The 22,424-nt window shown below is 42.7% G+C and overlaps 2 protein-coding genes across 7 annotated transcripts in view; one reads left to right on the top strand and one right to left on the bottom strand.

Annotated features, from left to right (window-relative positions):
- The window catches only part of PRIMPOL (primase and DNA directed polymerase), a 33,663-nt gene extending 22,682 nt beyond the window's left edge, over nt 1-10,981 (top strand). For all 4 annotated transcript variants that reach the window (XM_083170362.1, XM_083170380.1, XM_083170371.1 and 1 more), the window contains 9 exons: nt 1,692-1,839; nt 3,381-3,569; nt 5,512-5,674; nt 5,898-5,992; nt 7,471-7,557; nt 7,651-7,759; nt 9,505-9,587; nt 9,923-9,969; nt 10,164-10,981. In XM_083170362.1, coding sequence (XP_083026488.1) covers nt 1,692-1,839; nt 3,381-3,569; nt 5,512-5,674; nt 5,898-5,992; nt 7,471-7,557; nt 7,651-7,759; nt 9,505-9,587; nt 9,923-9,969; nt 10,164-10,472 — 1,230 coding nt within the window. In that variant the 3' untranslated portion in view covers nt 10,473-10,981. The remainder of the gene's footprint in view (nt 1-1,691; nt 1,840-3,380; nt 3,570-5,511; nt 5,675-5,897; nt 5,993-7,470; nt 7,558-7,650; nt 7,760-9,504; nt 9,588-9,922; nt 9,970-10,163) is intronic.
- Nucleotides 10,982-21,469: 10,488 nt separating this feature from the next.
- Nucleotides 21,470-22,424, bottom strand: part of CENPU (centromere protein U) — a 30,168-nt gene continuing 29,213 nt past the window's right edge. For all 3 annotated transcript variants that reach the window (XM_083170322.1, XM_083170336.1, XM_083170328.1), the window contains exon 13: nt 21,470-22,198. In XM_083170322.1, coding sequence (XP_083026448.1) covers nt 22,070-22,198 — 129 coding nt within the window. In that variant the 3' untranslated portion in view covers nt 21,470-22,069. The remainder of the gene's footprint in view (nt 22,199-22,424) is intronic.

Here is a 22,424-nt window from a genome sequence, read left to right as displayed (position 1 = left end):
CCCCTCGCATGGCTCGCTGCGCTCGCCATGCTTCTGGTACTACCGTGTTTCCCCGATAGAAAGACACTGTCTTATTTTTTTTTTTCACTCAAAAAAGACCATAGGGAGGGCTTATATAAAACATGCCCCAGTGCTCCTTTAAAAAATGCCCCACTGCCTCTTTAAAACATGCCCCAGTCCACCATCTCAAAATTGAACCCACATGCCCCCACATTCTTGATGGCCCCAAACCTGTTTGTTTACCGGAACTCCGTACGGTACGGTATTGATGGCCCCAAAACATCCGTCGGCGCTGTGTGCTGCACAGGCTGTACTGTTCAGCAGCCGCGTGATGTGCGCGGCGTGACGTCACGCCGCGCCTACCGCAATGCATCCCTGGGAACGGGAGCCGCGGTATTACCGTACAGGCGAGGTGAGCGGGGCTGAGCAGGGCTACACTTTAACAACTGTAAAAAAATCTATGGGAAATTTCATAGGTCTTATTTTCGGGGGAGGGCTTATTTTGGACAAATGTTCCAAATTCGGGGTAGGTCTAATTATCGGGGAAACACGGTATTTTATTCTCCCGCTATTCCCGCTGGGATAGTAAAGTAAGAACAAGTCAGTTTATAAAAAACAAAATCCTGAAAAACTCATGTCCACCTTTTCCAGGGCAAACCATTAGTGTTCGACCTATTGACTGTCGACCGATGAACCACATCCCATTAATGTAATTGTGTACTTTGTGACTAAGTGGGCCGATATTTATGATATTGTCGGTTTCTGACAAGATTAGGTTGAATTGCTACAAAACTTTGCTGATCAATAGAGCGAGTGTCTTGGCCCTTTGATAAATATATATAATACAAATACTGCTAGTGCATGTAATATACAAAATTGACAACAACAATGAACTGTAGAAAACACACCAGGGTCCTGTGCAGTGTAAGTTCGCATATGTATAATGGCTAAATGCACACCTACTTATCTCTATCCCATAAATGCTTATACTGTATTTGCATAGTGCCTATTGGTTTCTGCTCTCACTGTTACATTGCATGATACATATTCACATGCTTAGGGGCATTATTAGTTATTGAGTCATAGACCCGATAATTATGATTTCTTATCACTGCCATTCACAGCAATAACATTGTGACTCGCATGTGCAGCTGGATGGTTGGAGAAAAGTTGGTTTGATATATGCACAACTTCAGTGCCTAGTTCCTAGCACAGGACCTCTGATCATCTATATATATATATATATATATATATATATATATATATATATGTCTAGTGCCCGTGAGTCTCTGAAACACTGCCATCTGCTGGCAGAGAGTGAAACTACATAGCTTTCTTACACATGCACAAACACAGAATGTAGCAGTCTAGCTTTCCAAGCTTTTGCTTTGAGTGGGCTTACTAGTATACTATATAGAGCTTGCAGGTAATACATAGAACATGCCAAGGGTGCTACTGTGCAATAGAGCTCAACATTTACTTGGCCATTTCAGGAATATACAGAGGGTAAATACCTGGTTCCCAGGATCGAAAAGACACTGGTGCCAGTTTGTCACTAGTTACGGTAGACTGGATTGGTCATTGGGTCTCCTTTTAGCCCAGAGGGATTATCAAAGTATGATGCGTTGCAGGCTAATTGCTCTGTAGTTATGCTGCAATGACTTACATTTAACAGATTTTTATTTCTTCAGTTTTTCAGTAGAAAGCTTGAGGAATGTTTTGGCATTAAGTCCTCTGCAGATTGTGTCTTAAACCTAGATTCCAGCACTGAAGAAAAGTTTAGTCGTCATTTAATATTTGTATTGACCAACGCAGCCTTTAAGGATAACATCCATGTTGGTAAGTGCACCTTGGACACTGTGTATAAAACCTTCTGCAGGTGAGTAATATTGTGCATGTTATACTTGCAGTGACAGAACAAGCTTATTGCACCCATGCTTACTTGGTAAATAAGCTACTATTGCTTCCTGTATTTTTCCTAGATGCTTTCAATCATAAGGTCCATAAACACGGGGCGATTTCAGCTCTCTGACTAGATCGCTTAGAAATTAAGCACGGATCAATGCGTGTGTATGCCCCAATCGATGGCATCGCCTGTCTAGATCTTGACTGCATGTAGTCACGATTTACTCAGATCGTCAGTGTTCTCACCAGAGAACACAGGTCAGCACAGATTGGTCAGCACACATCGCTGGTACATAGCATGTGTGTCAGCTATCTGTGCTAAACTACTGTAGATTGCTCAGCACAGGGCTAAAGACACCCCAAGAGTCCAGCACTGCCCAAAGCCCACAGTTTGCTTTTGAAGGCACCAGCAGTGACACTGACTCCGCAGAACACCTTACAACCAATCCTAGCATACAAGTTGAAATAGTCTGGGTTTGGCTGCAAGGGGGGTTATGGTTGGGCACTAGGGGAGTATTGGTGGTAAAGCAAGAGCTCCCAGAAGTCATGAAGACTCTGACGCTGGACCCAGAAGACCATGTGAAGCATTTGCCTTTTAAAAGCTAAGAACTAAACCATCTCAATCCTAATTGGCTGGTCATAAACCTCTGTTTTTCCTTTCCTTTTAGGCAAACAGATCACTGCTTCACCGTAAAAAGCAGATTAGCCGAGTTGCTTTGTTTAGCTTGTATAATTGCAACATCATACTGCATTCTGATACCGCAGTGAGGGTGGATTTCTGTCATGTGGCAAGTCATTCACTTTAATGCAGTGTCCATAATTTTGGGGTTATCTTATTGTAAAATGATCTCCAATCGGCTAGTGTAGGGATGGGGAACCTTTGGCCCTCCAGCTGTTGTTGAACTACACATACCAGCATGCCATGCAACAGTTTTAGCATGGCCAAATAGCAAAGCTGAAGCAGGGCATGCTGGGATGTGCAGTTCAACAACAGCTGGAGGACAGAAGGTTCCCCATCCCTGTGCTTATAGAATGTAGAAGGGGAGGAGCCTACAAACAAGTTAAATCTTAATTTGTTGAAGTTTATATTTTATAATGCTGACCTCTGTGGCAGATTCAGTTTGGCATGGGTCCAGGAAACTTTCATGGTAAATTAGATGCACCTGCTGAAAGGGCGCATTTTTCGGTTTATTCTCCTTTTTATAACTTGTAAACAAATGGCCTGGATATTATTCAGCCTACTTACATTGTGTTACAGTCTGACACCATTCCTGCCAATTACAGGCTACATCTAGTCAAGACTTTGTTTATACTTGTTTCATAGCTAATAGCATATTTACTGCTGCATTCCTGGAGTATGCCTGAGACACAAGGATGATCAAAATTGATAATGTATTTATTGGTAGATTATAATCTCAATTAAAACATTTGTGTCATGTACTTATTGTAATGCTCTTCTATGCTTTTTTTTCTAGGCAATTTTATTAAGACTGCTTTAAAACCCCTTTTCCCTGTAAGTGAATGCACGGTTACTTCTATTAAAGAAAATCCAGCCTCGGAATCAGGTTGTCCTGCAAACCAGAGTGTGATTGAGAAGGACTGTGGTCTGTCTTCTCTGCTTGTGTGCGGTAGAAATGGTGGAAAACAACTTTTCATTGATCTAGGTTGGTTTTGTATAAGAGTGTGTGTTTGTTTAGATGTGGAGGGAATAGTTTGTATTTTCCCTGACATCCTCTGGTGAGTGGGGTTCGCACACAGAAAAGCAGTGCTGGGGGTGGTTAAGGCCAACTACAGTAACACAGAAATAATTATGTACTTCATCCTAGAGTGAGACACTTTGGGTGGGTATTCAATCCTTGACGATATTTCCAGCAGGTGGAATGATTGGGCAGTTCAGTATTTAATCCCGGCCGGGAGTCGCCTGCACCAGAATCGCCTCTCTATGGAGGCACATCGGTATTGTCGGAAACAGCCGTGGATTGTCGAGTCCGCGGCCATTTTGGACATTCCACGGCCATGTCGACAGTCCGAATATTGACTGTTGAGGTTACATCGGATGTCAGCAAAAATGACTGTCAGGAGCGTCCTGACAGTGGGAATCCAGATTGAATACCCTTTCCAATCTCAGGGAATACATTCCCCAAGTACATTGGCCTGCCGTTTCTCACAGTTGTACTATGAATTAATTGAGAACTACCATGATATAGTAATGTGCACATCCACCTACTATTGCCTTTTGCTGATGTTTCACTTAAATGTCTAATATAACATCACCATAGACACCTTCACAAGCGAAATGTCAGCAAACCAACTAGCTGTCTTGGTCCAGATATCTCCTTCAAAACATGCCAACAAAATCGCCGAAGGTGGTCTTCTGCTGCCATAATCCTGGGCAACAAGGGCAGTGCGGTGGTTCTATCTATGACACTGATCGTGCCCTGATGATATTCATCTTATTAATGCTTGAGCCACACCCCTGATTGTAGTATTACCTGCCCAGTTGTTCTTAGCTTGCATTTATGAACAGCATGTGACTGTCATGTATACAATGTGTGCGGTTACACCAGCTATTTTTCTTTTGTGGAGCTTAAGACTTATTGTTGTACAATTTATACAGAAAAGAATTTAGGGTGTAAGGAATGTTTCTAGCATTATTACTGTAGCTTTGCTTTACAGTGGTTTCAATCTATTCCAAATAATCCATTCTGTATTGTTAGAACAATGGTTTCCAATGCCCCAGACATGAACTGTTAGGTAAAACTCATGCCATAGATCAGGACAGGCCAACCTGTGGCTCTCCAGATGTTGTGAAACTACAAATCCCAGCATGCCTTGCAAAACTGTGGCAAGGCATGATGGGATTTGTAGTTTGACAACATGTGGAGAGCCACAGGTTGGCCAGGCCTGCCATAGATTGTCAAATTCACATGTTGTCTTAAAAAGCCATTACCCCTGCAATGCACGCTTCATTTAACATTGGCCAGGTATCATTCACAATTATATGCTGTTTCTCATAACCTATAAGGGGGTACCCTCTAACAAACCTAGAACCCACACTGGTGTCAAATGCATGTAAGGAACTTTGGGGCCGATTCAGACCAGTACGTAACGGGACAAATTTGGTCCCGCCCCCGAAGGTCTGGGTTTGTGCATGTGCGGGGTTTGCCGGGCTGATCTACTCCAGGAGGGGTGGGTAGGTGCAGTAGCAGGGGATCGCCCAGTGTTTTTTGGGCGTCCCCATAAAAACGCTTGCCGTTCCCCTGCACATGGTCAGTGTCCATCGAATGATATTTCGCCAGTGTGGACGCATGCAAGGGGATGTGTATCCATTCAGATTTATCCATATAAAATAAAAAATAATTTCTAGTTCAGAAATAATACCAATATTCAGACCGTGATCTGTATACTTGAAAACTCCCACCCTGGTTTTGCAATAGTAATGCAAATGCTGGATTTTTATCTGTCCAACAAATCAAGTGTTACTAATTGTTATATTGTATTGTTGCCTAATAAATGCCTCTTTCATTGCCTACTGATTAACTTACATTAAATTCACTATTTGTTTTTCACCTCCATTCCTTCACCTGTTTGGCTCGTTCCTTATAGGTGTTTACACGAAAAACCGAAATTTCCGTTTATATAGATCCTCAAAACTGGGGAAAAACGCTGTGTTTAAATTAGCGGAAGATAACAAGTTTTCTGGGAAGCCTCCGAAACATGTCTCCGCAGAGGAGAACATCTTCCTCTGCTCCCTAATCAGCAATGTCAGGTATGTTCCTGTATACTGCAGCTCTGATCAGAGATCCCAAACTCCAGCACTACATTTATTACATTTGTTCTTCACTACCAGACACTTGGTAACCTATAACGTCAGGATGTGATTGTATAATACATGTACTTTTTCTATACTTCATATATAAATTGTATAAACAAAAATATAATCTTAAGAAGTTCTTATTTCGTAGAATGAGAAATGCATGTTTCTTAATCAGATTTACAGATTCTTTAAAGATTTTAACCTGTGGAAGCCCAGAAAGTGGGAAGAATAGGACCGCACGCCTCAATCCTGAAGGGTCAATTATTTCAGGTATCATTGGGAGAACATTTACATCTGTTTAGTATATTTTAGTTTTACCGGGGCACATCACAGGGATGGGGTCCTTTCGTAGCCTTGTTCCTGCAAGCGGGGGATGATCCTTACCGTCGTTAGGATCGCATTGTACAATACGATCCTGGGAGGTAATATACCACCCAGATCGCATTGTAAATGGGATTATTGATAAATGGGCCCCTATAATGTTTTCTTTCTTAAAATGCTCTTTGGTCTTCATTTTCAAAGCTTCCCTTTTGCTTAATGTGTGATCAAAGCTATATGAATTTGAGGGTATTTTATCCATAAAAGATGATTTTTTTAAATGACTCCCAAATAACAGCAAATAGAAAAGCCAATATACAGTATAAGGCAATATCTTTCATCTGATAATTGTATTTATCCCCTATGCTCTGGAAGATAGAAGTGTTTAGTTGTAAGAAAAGGTTTATATATGTAGACGGATAATGAATTCTTAATTTAAATCTACTGTTAAGAGCATACTGTCTTGAACAGTCTGTATACATTTCTTTTGTAATAGAAACAAATAATTGAATTTTTGGGGATGAATACTTTCGCAAGCAATTGTCTATATCCTGGAAGATTGCGCAGGGACGTGCTGTACTGTAGATTGGAAGGTGTTACTATGGGCCAAATGTAATAGGATGAGAGATTCAGAAGTCAGAGATTTTGGGAGAGTTTTCCCATGTTTTTTAAAGCAGCAATCAATTACATGGCAAAATCTCTCATTTTCTGAAACTCACCCTATTACATTTGGCCCTAGGTGTCTTGTGCTAAGGACCGGCTCTGCCAGTAGGCAGCTGGCTAGGGGCTCCAGAATGGGGCACACAATAAAGGATGACTCTGAGGGGTAGTTGTATGAAGCAGTGATAAGGGAGGAGAAGTGATAAAGCTCCTGACTGTCCCTTTTAAAACCCAGCCTGTAACTGAACAGTTGAGAGCTGATTGGCCGGTGATAAAGTACCAGACACTTTATCACTTCTCCTCCCTTATCACTGCTTCATACATCTACCCCCCTGAGAGGCATCCTTGTTGAACTTAGGGTCAAATTCAGACCTCATCGTACAGGTCCTAATTCGTCCCCGAATCCGATGGTGGGGGTCTGCGCATGCCCATAGTCATATGTGCAAACCCACCCGAGCGAACGCCTTTGGCAGGTTTTTTACTCACCAGGGCATTTGCAAAATAATTTGCAGCCAGGGTATTGTCGCTGGGGCCTGTCCAGTGTTTCATGGGCGTGCCCATTGGCGGTGTGTGTTTGGCTGAGCGGGGTTTACCTGCTCGCTAGGCAGCGAATATACGCAGCCCAGCCAGCAGGCCTGAATCAGTAATAAAAGGGCAATTGGAGTAAAATGTCTGATTTTTAGCATTTATTCCTATTACCATTGTAAATGTAACTGTCAGGTTGTGCCCAGTGTACAAAATGAAATCAAAATAATTTTCCTTTGACCCAGGCAGCATGAAGGGCTATCAGGCCTCACCTTACCCAGAAATTGATTATTTCATACACTCGATCCTGACGCGAGAAGGCTTCCACGGCGGTAATTCTTTAGTTATTATTTTCTTTAACCGTTTTTTTTTTTTTTTTTCCCCTATTTGACAAACTACATCCTCTTCTTTTTCTTTTTTAATAGGTATTCGACAGTGGAACTATTTTTCCCTTGAGGAATTGCTGGTTTATGACACCATTGATTACCGTTGGTGTGAAAACATAGGCCGAGCTCACAAAAGTAATAATGTCATGTATGTATCCATAGAGGCAATGACGTATGTTTATCAAGGGATTCCCTTGTGTTGCCGGGATCTCTGATCATCTTACAAGTGCCAGCCTCTAGTGCATGTATAGTAGGACATCGCCTTATATCTGCTAAACCTGTAAATAAGCAGTTTAGCCCTCATTAGCTATATAGTGTAGGACTAGCTTTGTGAGGCGAATAACTTTGTAGATTTTGTCTATTTTGTGATAGTGTCCATCAGGATGTTATTCTTTATATACCATCCATCCTTACTAGTCCTACTGCTCTGTCCTTCCTTTATACTGAATTGCCTGGCTCCAATTTTAGGTAACAATGGTTAGAGTAGGGATAATTTATTTAAAGTAGAAAGAAGAAGAAAGATAACTCTCTTTTTGGGGCACTACCTTTAACTATTAAAAATTTTAATTTTTATTAATATGCAGTAAAAGACGGTACATTATTCAGCAATATCCTAATCTGGACTGAAACTTATATAACAAGAAAGGATTTCTTTGAAGTGAAAAAGAAAGAAAAAGAAGGGAAAAAAGGGGAAAGGTCCAAACAAAAGAAAACAAAATAATGGGGGAAGGGACATACAGAGAAAATTGGACAATTATGCCAAAAATTGTCTATATTTATGTCTGTGTTTATATACACCGTTAATACCTGTACTCACATGACCAGGTTTACCAGTGACCAAAGACCTGTACAGGCTGTAAGAAATGGCTGAGTTACTTCTAGACACAATCGTACAGTGACCCTATTGCGTGGGCTGAGCTGCAGGGTTGGTGCATATGTGCTAGCATTATTATGGTAACAGTAACTCAAATGCACAGCATATATAAATCTGTCAGGGTATGGGACCTTTCAAATATCGGTTTGTGATACCCCTTTCACATAGATATTGAAATTCCCGAGTGAAGCAGTTCCACCTGAGAATTTCATGAAATACACTGGTCATTTCTCTGTATGAAAGAGTCAATCCGGGTCTCCGACCCTGCAAGTGACCAGGGTCTGAGACCCGGCGTGTATTATCCGGGTTCACCCTTTAACACAGACGAAAACCCTGTGTAATTGAGCAAATGACTGCGTCTAAATTTTAGACCCGGAGATTTGCTCTACTGTATGAAGGGGAGTCGCACGCTGCCAAATAACCTAATGCTTCAAATGCCGGGTAATTGCCGGGTTATTTGGCTGCAGCTGTCTAAAAGTGGTATAAATGTTGCTAGTAATTTCTCTATATGTTGGAGCTTATGTATTACATCTAGCTGTCCTCTTTTTAAAATGTATTTTTTTCTTTCTCTGTTTGTGTGTGTGTGTGTGTGTGTATGGGACGCTACACGATATTATGGGGTGTATTCAATGCATCCGGCGAGGGGGTTTTTATGACAAGGATGGCTTGATTTCGGAGAGGATCGTTGAAAGCTAGCCATCCTCGCTGTTTAACCCCCTCGCCAGCCGCTCGCCCTGTTCTATGTTCCGGGGAAATCCTCGCCGTCATCTGATCCACTCGCACTCGCTGTTTTCTCCTCCCTATTTCGAAAAGCGAGGTGAGTGCGGGGGGTCAGTTGAATACTGAGGGCGGGCTATGATGGTGAGCAATAGGCACTGATCGCCATCATAGCTTGCCTGATTGGCATAGAATGTACCCAATATAAGTTTATTTCTCTAATCACCTTTCAGCATTTCACAGTCTGCAACATGTGTCTTCTAAGTATAATTCCATCTGTGCTGATGCTTTTCTTTTTCAAGGTTACTGGTCGACTTGAAGAGAGAACTTTGGTATCAAAAATGCTATGACCCAGTTTGCAGAGCACAAAACTTTAAGTCGGACAGTAAGTTGTACAGTTGGCAATGTTTCATGTATAAAATTATGTATTTTCTTGTGTAAAATTAATATATGTTTGAATTATTGATAACCAACAATTTGTCCATTCTACGATACAGCTATAAAAGTATATTTTATATCAGAGGTGTGGAACATATTGGGGAATCTGATTTTGGGCCCTTGATTGCAGTATTGGAGACTACCTCTTTTGAGGTCCAAGAATGCTTTTACATGGGTTCTCCGTTACAAAAATAAATAAGCCCTCGCCCATATAATCTATATCCTTCTCACATGTTATGTAACGTCTATTTCATTATTCTTTTTGGCTTATATTCATTCCAGATTATCCGTTACCTGCTGAAGTGTGTTTACCTTTTATTCTGAAAGAGGTTAGTTGTATGTGTCTATGACAGAATGGAAATAGGGTCTGTCTGTCCTGGGAGTTCTATGGGTTTTCCTCACTATGAATATAGTAGCATTCAACAATAGCGTTAGTGTGAGAGTTCCAGCTACAACCAATTTCAAATACTATAAATGCTACTAAATAACATAAAGATTATGTAATACAAAAACTGTCTTACAGGAGGATGAGTCCTATTTATCAATGGATGAAAACGGAAACATTAGGGAAACCAGACCAAGTGTGCTGCTTGCTGTCGACCAGGGAACGGAAGGATCGGTGGTGCGGTCATTGGAGGACAGCCATAGGACCTGTGATAGAGACTGGGAAAGTGACCTGGATGATGCCTGTATCGCAGAAGCTGCTGAAGATGCAGAACTGGCAGATGTAGCAGATCATAGTCTGGTAGATTGGAGCTTGCAGAGGGTGGACATACCTGATGAGCTGCTATTAGAAGCCCTGGATGAGCAGGACACACCTGTAGAAACATGAACAGCCATATACTGTATGTAGACCATAATACAGTACCTTTTCTAATTTACCACAACATTAGTTTATGGACTATGCTACTAAACCGCTTATATCAACAATTCTGTTCTAGCAACTATTTTTAAAATAATGTGTTCTCTGGACTGTTCTAAGCAACAAAGGAAAAAAACAGTATTAGGATATCAATAGCTGCGGCCTTTATTAGAATATAAACTTTTTACTTTCAGCATTTAAAAAAAATGAATGTTACGACTGCAGAGTGTGAAGAATTTATACGCTGTCATTTTACCCCTCTTTTAAATTTGTCCAATAGGATTGAGCATTATGTAGCAATAGATCCCCATATGCTTGGTTATAGTGTGCGTTCCTTCTAGAGCTTATGCATACAGAGTAGTGATCAAAATGTATCTCCGCTGAGAAATCAACCTCCAATTTGTACAAACTTTACAGTTATTAATGAGAACTTATGTATTATTTTTTTTGTAAATGTTTATTAATATATAAAAAATATATATTTTAGTCGTCATCCTTGTTTTTTCATATAAAGTATCAGGAGGGATGAAGCATCAATCACTATTGACTACAACACTTACAATTATAGAGAGACATCCACTTTTGTTTCAGAATACGGGCAAGATGTACTAAGCCTTGAAAAGTGATAAAATGGAGAGTGATAAACCACCAGCCAATCAGCTCACACCTGTCATTTTTCAAAGACAGCCTGTGACATGGCAGTTAATAGCTGGTTGGTGGTTTATCACTCTCCATTTTATCACGCTTAGTACATCTGCCACTCTATTTGTAGACACATGGGGCCTGATTCTGAATCACACACACAATGCCAATATTTGTGCAAATGGTTATTGGTTTTAAACTGCTTGTGTGCCTAAGGAGGGTATTTACTAATGTGTGGGCTTACAGAAGTGTAGATGTTTAGCCATACCAACCAATAAGATACTAGCTAATATCGTCTAGAAGGTGCTAAATAAATAATCTGATCTCTACATTTGGAAAACCACACTTTAATAAATAAACCACTGTCACTACAAAAGTCACACAGTACGTGCGTCCCATGGTATGTACGGTGAGTAGCCGTACTGATTGGGACACAGTCACAGAAATGCATTGGGTGTACCTGTGCTGTGACTATTCAGTCACATGGTGAAGCTCTGCGTTATGGAAATGTTACAGGTGTGTCACACAACTGGTTATGAACGCAGACACTGATTGGCTTCCATCTATACTCAGAGAATCTGCGCATGGCATGAGGCTGTTACAGGTTTTGATAACATGACTGATGTCTAAAAAAGCAGGAATGTCTGGTGTAAGGATGCACACAGTGTGTGTCTCAGTCTTTGTACATTTTGGTGCACACTTGTACACGAGGGAAGGGCTTCTACTAGCGTTATCATATTATTGGAGACATAACTGAGTAAAGCGGATGCAGCTGCGTATGAATCTCAATCTACCCCCATGAAGTTCTCATTTTGTACTATTTAGCATAACGTTACAATGACTAAGTGACGACATAACCAAGATAAGTCCTGTTTATACCAAATCTGTGGAAAGTTTTTTGGAATTAAAATTGGATTTTGAGATAATTGGAGATGGTGCTATTTCTAGAGCTCCATTGTAAATAACAAATAAAGGGGCAGATGTATTAAGCCTTAACAAGAGAAGTGCAAGGGTGATAAAGAGAGATAAACGTCCAGCCAATTATCTCCTTACTGACTTTTTCAAACACAGCCTGTAACATGGCAGTTAGCAGGTGATTGGCTGGACGGTTATCTCTTTATCACACTTACATTTATCTCTTGTTAAGGCTTAATACATCTGGCCAAAGTATGTAATCATCATACAGACACAAATTTAGCACTAAATTGTTGGGCATATACCAAACTCCTAATCCACAATATAATGTGGTTCGATCTGCTTATTCCACATCACACGTCTACAGTGTATGGGGCCTAATTCAGCATGAGTTGTAGTTTAGCTAGAGATTGCAAAACTACATCTCCTTCCACTAGCATGCCATGTGCTGGGTCCCTTCCCATAATGTGATTGCTAAATCTTGTAATCGCATCACAGAAATGCAAACACAAAGCACTTGTATCTTAACCCCTTCCCGACATTTGACGTACATGTACGTCATGGTCGGGAAGTACTTCCCGACATTTGACGTACATGTACGTCATGACTTCTAACTGTCACTGCGTCTAGAGACGCAGTGACAGTTAGGTGATGTCTGCTGTCCCTGACAGCAGACATCCCCCCTCGCCGCCCAGGGGGGGCAGGGGTGCCCCCCCCGGTCGGCGATCGCTGTGATTGGCTGTTCAAATCTGAACAGCCATTCACAGCGTTTCCTGTGTTACCGGCGGCTAAGCCGCTCGGTAACACAGGGATCGGTGGTGATCGGTGCTGTCAGGTACAGCACCGATCACCACCGATGTGCAGCCCACCCCTCGCACCCGCCGGGCACTCACCCGGCAGCAGCAGCGGCTCCAACGGCTCCCCCGGAGCGTCTGGAGCGCACGCAGCGCTGCCCTCCTCCCCCCTCCCCCCCGCAGCAGCAGCAGCAGCATCAAGCTGCTGAAAATGGTGTATAATAAAATATATGCACTGAAAATATATGTATATATATATATATATATATATATATACACACACATATATATATATATATATATATATGTGTGTGTGTATATATATGTATATATATAAATATATATATATATATACATATATACACACATATATATATATATATATATATATATATATATATATATATATGTGTGTGTGTGTGTGTATATACCCCACCGATCGCCAGCCCCCCCCCCCCCTCCCACCCGGCAGCCCCCCTCCCTCCCACCCACCCGGCTGCCGCAGCGCCAGCACCCCTCCCACCCCCCCGCCAGCCGCAGCGCCAGCCCCCCTCCCAAAGCTGGTGACTAAAATGGGGTCACTTGTGGGGGGGTTCCACTGTATTGGTGCTTCGGGGGTCTTGCTAATGCGACATAGCACCCACCATTCATTCCGCCACCAAAAATCACTCCTTCCCTTCTGAGTCCTGCCATGCACCCAACTGGTATTTTTTGGTCACACGTGAGGCATTGCCGTACTCGGGAGAAATTGGGGCACAGATTTTGGGGTGCTTTGTCTCCTTCATTCCTTGTGAAAATGAAAAATTTTGAGCCAGAACTGCATTTTTGTGTAAAAAATTACATTTTTTTACACAAAAATGCAGATCTGGCTCAAAATTTTTCATTTTCACAAGGAATGAAGGAGACAAAGCACCCCAAAATCTGTGCCCCAATTTCTCCCGAGTACGGCAATGCCTCACGTGTGACCAAAAAATACCAGTTGGGTGCATGGCAGGACTCAGAAGGGAAGGAGTGATTTTTGGATTTTGCAGCACAGATTCTGGTTGAATGACCCCCGAAACACCCATACAGTGGAACCCCCCCACAAGTGACCCCATTTTGCAAACTACACCCTTCAGGGAATTCATCAAGGGGTATAGTGTACATTTCAAACCCCCAGGGGTTTCACCAATTTTGATACAACTGAGCTGTGAAAATGAAAAATTAATTTTTTTCATTTTCACTGCCCAGTTGTACCACAATTGGTGAAACCCCTGGGGGTTTGAAATGTACACTATACCCCTAGATGAATTCCCTGAAGGGTGTAGTTTGCAAAATGGGGTCACTTGTGGGGGGGTACCTAACTTTTAGCATCTTATGGTGCCTAGAAACCTACATGGTTCCTAAAAAATAATCTCATAAAAAGGAGGCTCCAAAATCAAGTAGGTGCTCCTTCTATTATGAAGCCTGTGGTTTGGTCACCGTGCACACTAGGGCCACATATAGGATATTTATGAAAACCAAAGAATTGGGGGAATCAATTTTTAGTCACATTTCTCTAGTAAAATGTACTGTGTTCCTTAGAAAAATGTATTAAATTTGCAAATCTGCAAAAAAAATGAAATTTTGAAATTTCACCTACACTTTGTTTTAATTCCTGTGAAACACCTAAAGGGTTAACAAACTTCCAAAATGCTGTTTTGAATACTGTGAGGGGTGCAGTTTTTGAAATGGCATCATTTATGGGGGTGTCTCACATACAAGTCCCTCAAAGTCACATCAGAACTGAACTGGTCCCTAAAAAAATCAGTGTTTGAAATTTTCTTGAAAATTTGAGAATTTGCTATTCATATTTGAAGCCTCCTAGTGTCCAAAAAAATTAAAAGGAAGTTGAAATAATGATGGCAACATAAAGTAGACATATGGTCTATGTTAGTTATTAACTATTTTGAGTGGTATGATTATTTGTCTCACAAGCAGAAAATTTAACATTTTGCAAATCGCTAAATTTTCCATTTTTTCACGACATTTTGGTATTTTTCACAAAAAAACACAGACTGTATCAACGAAAATTTACCACTAACTTGAAGTACAATGTGTCACGAAAAAACAATCTCAAAATCACTGGGATAAGTAAAAGCAAAAAAAAGTTATCCCCACTTAAGTGAGACATGTCAGATTTGAAAAAAATGGCTCTGTCAGGAACGCAAAAACTAGCTCTGTCAGGAAGGGGTTAATCAGGGCTGGGCAATTGCGGTCCTCCAGATGTTTAGGAACTACACATCCCAGCATGCCTTGCCTCATTTTCAGCATGGCCACATAGCAAAACTAATGCAAAGCATCCTGGGATGTGTAGTTCCTCAACATCTGGAGGGCCGCAATTGCCCAGCCCTGATTAAGATACAAGTGCTGTATCTCTGCCGGCGCTGCCATTTTTTCCCATCACAGCATCTACATGTGCTGTCATGCAGCCACTGCAACCTGCCCCACAAACAGTCTGGACACACCACCGTGCAGACCGCGATTTCCCCAACCCCATGTCGAAATCCACCCAACGCTGCATTAGGTCACAAAGTTCTTGAATGGGAATGCAGTTTAGGCGCACTTTAGCAGACTTTGCTAAATGCGGCCCATAATAAGTGGTATGAATAGCAGCATTAGTTAGATGAGCAGCTAATCTGGGGGTCTGGTATCAATGAAGAATGATACATTTGAGCTAATAATTAATTGCTGTAATACTTTTGGTAATGTAATACTTTTATTTCCAATAACAAACATTTTCAAAAAATACACTGATCACTTTAAAAAAAAAAATTAATACATGTTATACAGCTGCTTAGAAAAGGTCCACACACGCACACTGGTAGTTTTGCCCAGTGTTTAGGCACAACGATGATGGGGGAAATCGCTGGGCTGAAAATCGCTCAGTGTGTATGCACTTTCTGTAGCATAATGCTATGGGAAGCCGTTGCTCATCTGCTGGTAATACTATACACACTGGGCAGCTTTTGAGCTGAAAGCAGCTCAGAGGGCAAGACCTTCTTTCAGCTCAAAATTGCCCAGTGTGTAGGGGTCTAAAGAGAGAAAACATGCCACCATATAACATACAATAATAACTAAAGATCATGCGGATAGACTCCTACAGTATATTGTACAAACAGCAGGCAAGGATTACATTTAAAGTCACACATCTCACACACGGTGCAATACATTTTTTATTCAATCGGGATCGAATCGCACAGCGCAGTGTACACATTCAATTTACTGTAGACTAGTACAGATCTGTACCATATAGTCTTGCCTGCACAGTCAATTTTTCTATTAAATTTCAGGGCTCTGCATCGGTATTGCAACTAAAAACCGTTCAATTTGATTTTGGTTCGATTTTTGACTATACAGGGAAAATTGAATAGAAAATTAGTCAAAATTGAGGTGTGTACAGGGATTATGGAGGAGAGCACACAGGAGATGCATAGGTAGCACCCACAAAGTGAAACAGGGACAATACAGCAGGGATGTATGTGGAACAGGAGTAATATCGGTACAGGGGGAGCATACTTTGAAGATTACATTCATACTACGCTGTTACATTAACCAAAGATAACGTGGACCTGCAGTGGCCATCTAATGTTTTGCTACACAGCCCTTGGCCAACATATATATAGTTTACAATATATATATGTGCATGTATAATTCACATCTGTAACCCTAAAACAAAAAAAATCCAGAGAAAGGCCCCCATACATTAGGCCTATTTTCCCCTGTGCCCCCCCCCCCCCCCCAACAGCTGCCCGAGAGAGCTCACTACGATTTGCCACTTGATGTGCCGTATTTTACATGTGATAAATCACATGCGATTTATCCCATGTAATAATTCCCGGGGAGCTGTGGGGGCAGCATCGGGGACCAAGCTGGTGCATCAGGGCAAGGCGGGCAGTCCGCAGTGTCCGGAAAGCGCTGAGCGGACAGTGGCAGCAGAATGTGAAATATTTTTTCAAAACATAGGCCTGCCGCTGATTGGTTGAGAGTGCTCTGTCTCTTTGGCTCTGTCAGTCAATTATCAGCGAGGCAGCTTTAGAATGGATGGGGAAATATCAGTGTCAGAGAGTACCTAAAAAACCTGAACCCATAAGGATTGCACGTCCAGACGCTCCCACAGCTGACCATACATGAGTGCAATTTGGCCACTTTTCACCCGATTTTGACGGATCAAGCTGAGAATTTACATTAGATCTGATCCGATGGGCGGGCCTGTGCACATTGGAGTTGGAGATCAGACGTGCTGCACGTCCAACCTCGGACCCGGAAGACCTCCCCAGCAGTGGTGAATGTATACGGAAAGGGACTGCGCATAATATGTTTTATGTGATCCTGAGCGGTTTAAGTGGTATCACATGCAACTTCTCCCCATGGAGAAGTCGAATAGTGTATGGGGGGCGTTAGGGCACACATCACAAGCCGTCCCAGCAAACTTCACTTAATTCACTGGCATCAAGTTAATCCCACGCAAAAATAAATAACTTGAATCTGCTGAATTTGATTGGAAGCAATTCATCAGAGAGGCTACCTACCTCCGCCTCCCAGCTCTGTTGCAAATGAGGCAGATTACAAGCCATAGTCATAGAGATCATTTGTTCGTCCACTCCACTCTGCATAAGATCTGCGTCTCTCTTCTGCCCGGATCACCAGCTCCGATTCACTAGTACAGGACTTTCCTCGGACAGCACCCCGCCCTTCCACACACAATAAGACTCTCCTCTAACCTCCAAACTTTCAAATGTTCCCTGAAAACGCACCTATCATATTTAAGTACCACACGCATAAACCTCTGAGGCACTTATGTATTATATAGCTTTTCTTCTAAAGTTGCAACTTGGTGGGACTGCTATGCCATTACTGGTGCCTGTCTGTGTGTTTCCGGGATTGGTATGTAATCCCGGCAGTCAAAATCTCGATGCCGCAATCCCGACAGGGGGGCGTGGATCACCCCCCTTGCGGGCTTGCTGCGCTCGCCACGCAGCGGGCCCGGTGCCTCGCTATGCTCAGGCCACTCATTTATTCTCCCTCTATGGGTGTCATGGACACCCACAGAGGGACAAAGTGCCGGTATTCCGGCCGCCGGGATTGTGACTGCATCCCATGTTTCCCTACCTATAGATTGTAAGCTTGCCGCAGGGTTCTCCTACCTCCAAGTCTGTCTGTTGTTACACAGTTTGTTTTATCACTGTCTGCAATTGTAAAGCGCAATGGAATCTGTTGCGCTATATAAGTAACTGTAAATAAATAATAGGATAAGTATTTTCTGGCTGTGATGTTGGGTGTGGTGACGGAACTGTATGCTAGGCAGAGATTAGCCCTGAGGCTTGCAGTTGCATCTCCTGCTCCAAGAAAAGGGCTGGTGCACATACATGGTGATTACTTATTTTATCAGCTGAGGCAGAGGCGTAACTCCCAGAGGCAATGGAGACTCCAAGCCCTGAAAGGGCACCTGCATGTAAAGCAGCACCTGTTTGGTTCACAGCGGGATCCAACTTTGACCACTGCTCTTAAGGTGTGTACACACGGGAGCAATATTGTGTGAAATCGCTGGGAATATGGTCGCTGAGCGACCATATTGCCAGTGATTTGGAGCGCAGGTGGCGATAAATCGCCAGCTGCGCGCTCCCGTGTGCACTGCCTAATGGTCGCTGGTCGCAGGAGCATGCTCCTGCGACCAGCGGCTTTCCCCGCGATCGCTGTGCCGGGAGGTCAGCGCCGGGGAGATCAGTGTTGATCTCCCCAGCCCCGTGCCGCTGCTCCCTCCCTCCTCCGTTCAAAGTGACAGCAGCAGCATCTGCTGCTGCTGCACTCCCCCTCCGCCCCGTAGCAGTGTCTCCTTTTCATCGCTGATGAAAAGGAGACACTGAGCAATATGATTGCTGGGGATATATTGCTAGCAATATATCCCCAGCAATCATATTTCCCCGTGTGTACACAGCATTACAATGGGACTCTGCGGCACACCTATAGTTAATTGGCTCTATACCAGGAGCCCTGCTAATATCTGCAATATGGGACAGGATGGCTCCCGCCTGGTACCACTCAGCCTGCGCTGTAGCAAGCAATGCTGCTGGACTCTGAGATGATATGCACAGGTGAATGTTGACGCACACACCATATTTTGGGATAGGGGGCACCAAACGCTAACTTGCCTCTGGGTGTCTTAGATAAACTTACGCCCCTAGCTGAGGGCTGCGGTGCAGTCACATAGATGTGGCTGATTCTATGTGCAGGTAGAAATCCACATTTATTAATGCTTATAGTGGTCTGAATTGCAAATGCTTTCAATGCAAATGAAACAGTCCCATAGTCTCAATTTGACACTTGAATTGTTTGTCGTTTGAACACCGAATGTTTAGGTCAGAGGTAAGAGACAAAAAGTTAGGCTAGAAATGTTTATTAGCATATCAGCATGCCAGGTGGCAGTGTGGGTATCTCTGGAATTAAACTGTAAAAGTGCCTGTAGCAGCCAAGGTCAACCTGCTTGCTATGTGCTTAGTGAAACATTAATGCAACTGAAAACTGACATGTCATCAATGATTAATAAGCTCTTGAAATTCCATCTTTTGGTTTCATTTTTATTGGCATCTGCAAATTCCCTTCTGTTGTTTTTATGTATAAACAAAAAATATATATATTTACTTCCTATTAATAAATATACTACAGTAACTACCGTTCCCATAGCTGCCACATTTAAAAGTAATGCTGGGATCTTATGTAGCCTCTGCAATGTCTGGGCCTGCTGTCTTACTGTACTACATCCAACATATGACATGATAATTGACCTACAGTTGATCAAGCCACCGAGCTTGATGCGTGGCGAGCGGACGCGTAAAACAAGCCAGAAGCGGACACGGAATACACGTCAAGTAATCCACGACCCCTCGCGGGCTCGTTTTACACCACCCCTCATGGGGCTCGCCACACTTCGGGCTCGCTACACTTTATAAAATCAACTCCACGCTGACGTGGATAGTGGGGGTATAAACAGGTCGGAAGGACGCATAACGCTGCCTTATCCATTTTCTAAAGGGCAAAATGCGCCCTGCCCCTCCAGCAGCGCCCCGCTAAAAGAGCCTGCTGCCGGCAGCTCACGGACTTCGGCGGGGCCAGGTTCGCCCCCTTGTACTACGGAGGAAGCCCGGGCACGCCCGCTTTGGTGACGCGGCAGCCTGGGCACGCCTCCTTTGATGACGCGGCGGCCCGGGCACGCCTACAACGATGACGTCGGCGGGCCCGGTCCGCCCCCATCCCATACAGCGGCGCCCTGCCCCAAAAATTCCTAGGGGGAACACTATGGATTGCTATAGGCTACCTGTGTGGATCAATATCCAGTGTTTAGTATTTAAGCAATTTTACTATACATTGTAATCTTCTCTCTTTGATAATATTGAGTTATGTTTTATTGACATAGCGTTCATTGTAGCACCCGCTATCTGTGAAAACCCATGCAGTTCCCTGCCTGGGGTGTCGCTGTCTGCTGCAGTGCTTCTAGCACAGTGTGGTCTGTATATCAGCACTGATTTGCAAACCGGACCAGTGCTAGAAACACCACAGCAGACAGCAACACCCCAGGTAGGGATGCATGGGTTTTCACAGATAGCTGGTGCTAGAATGAACACTATGGCAGCTATAAGGAGATGAGGAGTATTGTTACCAGCCAATCAAAATGACAGAACATTACAGTAATGCCCAAGACATAGTAGCCCCCAGCACACAAAGCACTTGAATTTCCCCCACTGAGGCAAGCAGACTTGTATTGATAGCATATCAATAACTTACAATAATCATTTTTGTCTGCTTCTTTCATGCTCTGATCTGCAGTGAAACGGCTACTTTATTTACAGTAGCTGCCAATTGTGGCCTGTTTAGCATCAGAATGTAGTAGGCAAACCAGTCTTACAGGAAGCTCTGATGGGGCAGAGGCTGTTACCCGCAGAGACCTAATGCTCTGTTGTCACAGCCGTCATTTTTATTTTCAGTGTTATACTGTATTTGCTGAATTCTGAAGGAAGGTTTGGATATTGTAACTGACTGTTCAGATAAACAAGTTGGATGTTATTCCACTAACCCGCAGTGTTGGATTTTGTGCTTTTCAAAAATTGCCTTCCTCATGTGGTGACGCTGCCCCCACAACACACTTGCATGAGACCACAGATCACAGCAGGGAAGGTTCTAAATAAATGAGTATTTTCTGTTTGGTTTCCCATAGCAACATCCCATGTGAAATAGAAAAAACGCCCATCTTAGTAAATGTCACCCTTGGAATAATAAGACCAATAAAGGTTTAAGTGCGCAGAACACAGCAGCTTCTGCAAAGGAATTTCAGAAGGCAATTCTTCACACCTCAAATAAAATGTACAATAAAAGATATGAGGCCTTCCCAATGGCACTGTCTATGCGGTGTAAACAACAAAGTCCCATGCCTTTTAGAAGTTGAATAAACGTCCTCCTTCCTTCTGTGGTGAATCTTGCCTATCTGCTGCTCATCCCTAGGAGGCTATACTTCCTTTCTCTTGCGTTACTCACTTCTCTCAGGTCTAAAGTCCTCAAAGTACAGTAGCATATCTAGGCATCCACAACAGAGGAGACAGGATATATAGTGTAGTACTTTTAATATTAAAACATCATAAAACAATATAAAATAAATCAATAAGTGCAAGTAGTGTACATGTGTGTCCCTAAATAGCACAAATGGAACATTTACTAACCGTAGGAAAAGAACTGGCAACAGAAAGGTCTTATGGCAAGTATGATGGTTACCACTAGCATTAGTCCTAGGTCCTCTGCTAGCTGCGCCTTTAAGCCCCCATACACTTGTCCGATTTGGTCTCTTATCACCTGATTCCAACAGAACGGGCCAAGAAATCGGGAGAATTCATTGCTTCTATTCGGTTGTTAGGAGTTTCATTTTCATTGCAAGCTATAAGCAAGCAGCAGGGGACGCACCCTTTCCACAGAAATTTATTTTACACTTTCAATGATGAATGAGCGGTAATATGCGGGTAACAAACTTTATCACTACATGACAAACACTGTGAGCAGTGTTCCCTCAGCCTGGCGGCCCCTTACAGAAGTGGCAAGGCCTGCTGGGATGTGTAGATTTACAAAAGCCAGGGAGCCATAGATTGGCAATGCTTGCAATAGGACTGGTGGAATCCGATTTATACCATGTCCACTTGATGTCTGTAGGTGAAATCACTTGTTAGCATTCTTCTCTCTGTCGATAAAACTCTGCAGCTGAGTGTTCACATTATGAAAGTGATGCTCGGCTTTTAGAACGTTCTCTGCTTGTAGCAGACGTGCTGGTAGACTGGAAATCCCATACTAAAAGAAAAAAAAAGTCAATGAAAATAAGCTCTCCATGAAAATGAAAATTTTCTTATCCATGAGAAATGGGACAGTGGCTATAATAGACAAAACATACTTGTTCTAATATGTAAAAAGAAGTAAAAAGGAATGGTTATACAGGACAAAATGATCTACGAGGGTTTCAAATGGAAACATAATAATCATATATCCTGTAGGAGAAAAATCTCCAAGTGCGGCAGCA

This window comes from Crinia signifera, chromosome 1, assembly GCF_055691185.1.
Source record: "Crinia signifera chromosome 1, ASM5569118v1, whole genome shotgun sequence".
Classification (NCBI taxonomy): domain Eukaryota; kingdom Metazoa; phylum Chordata; class Amphibia; order Anura; family Myobatrachidae; genus Crinia; species Crinia signifera.
Note: the sequence above shows the minus strand (reverse complement) of the source record. Positions and strands in the feature narration are given on the sequence as shown.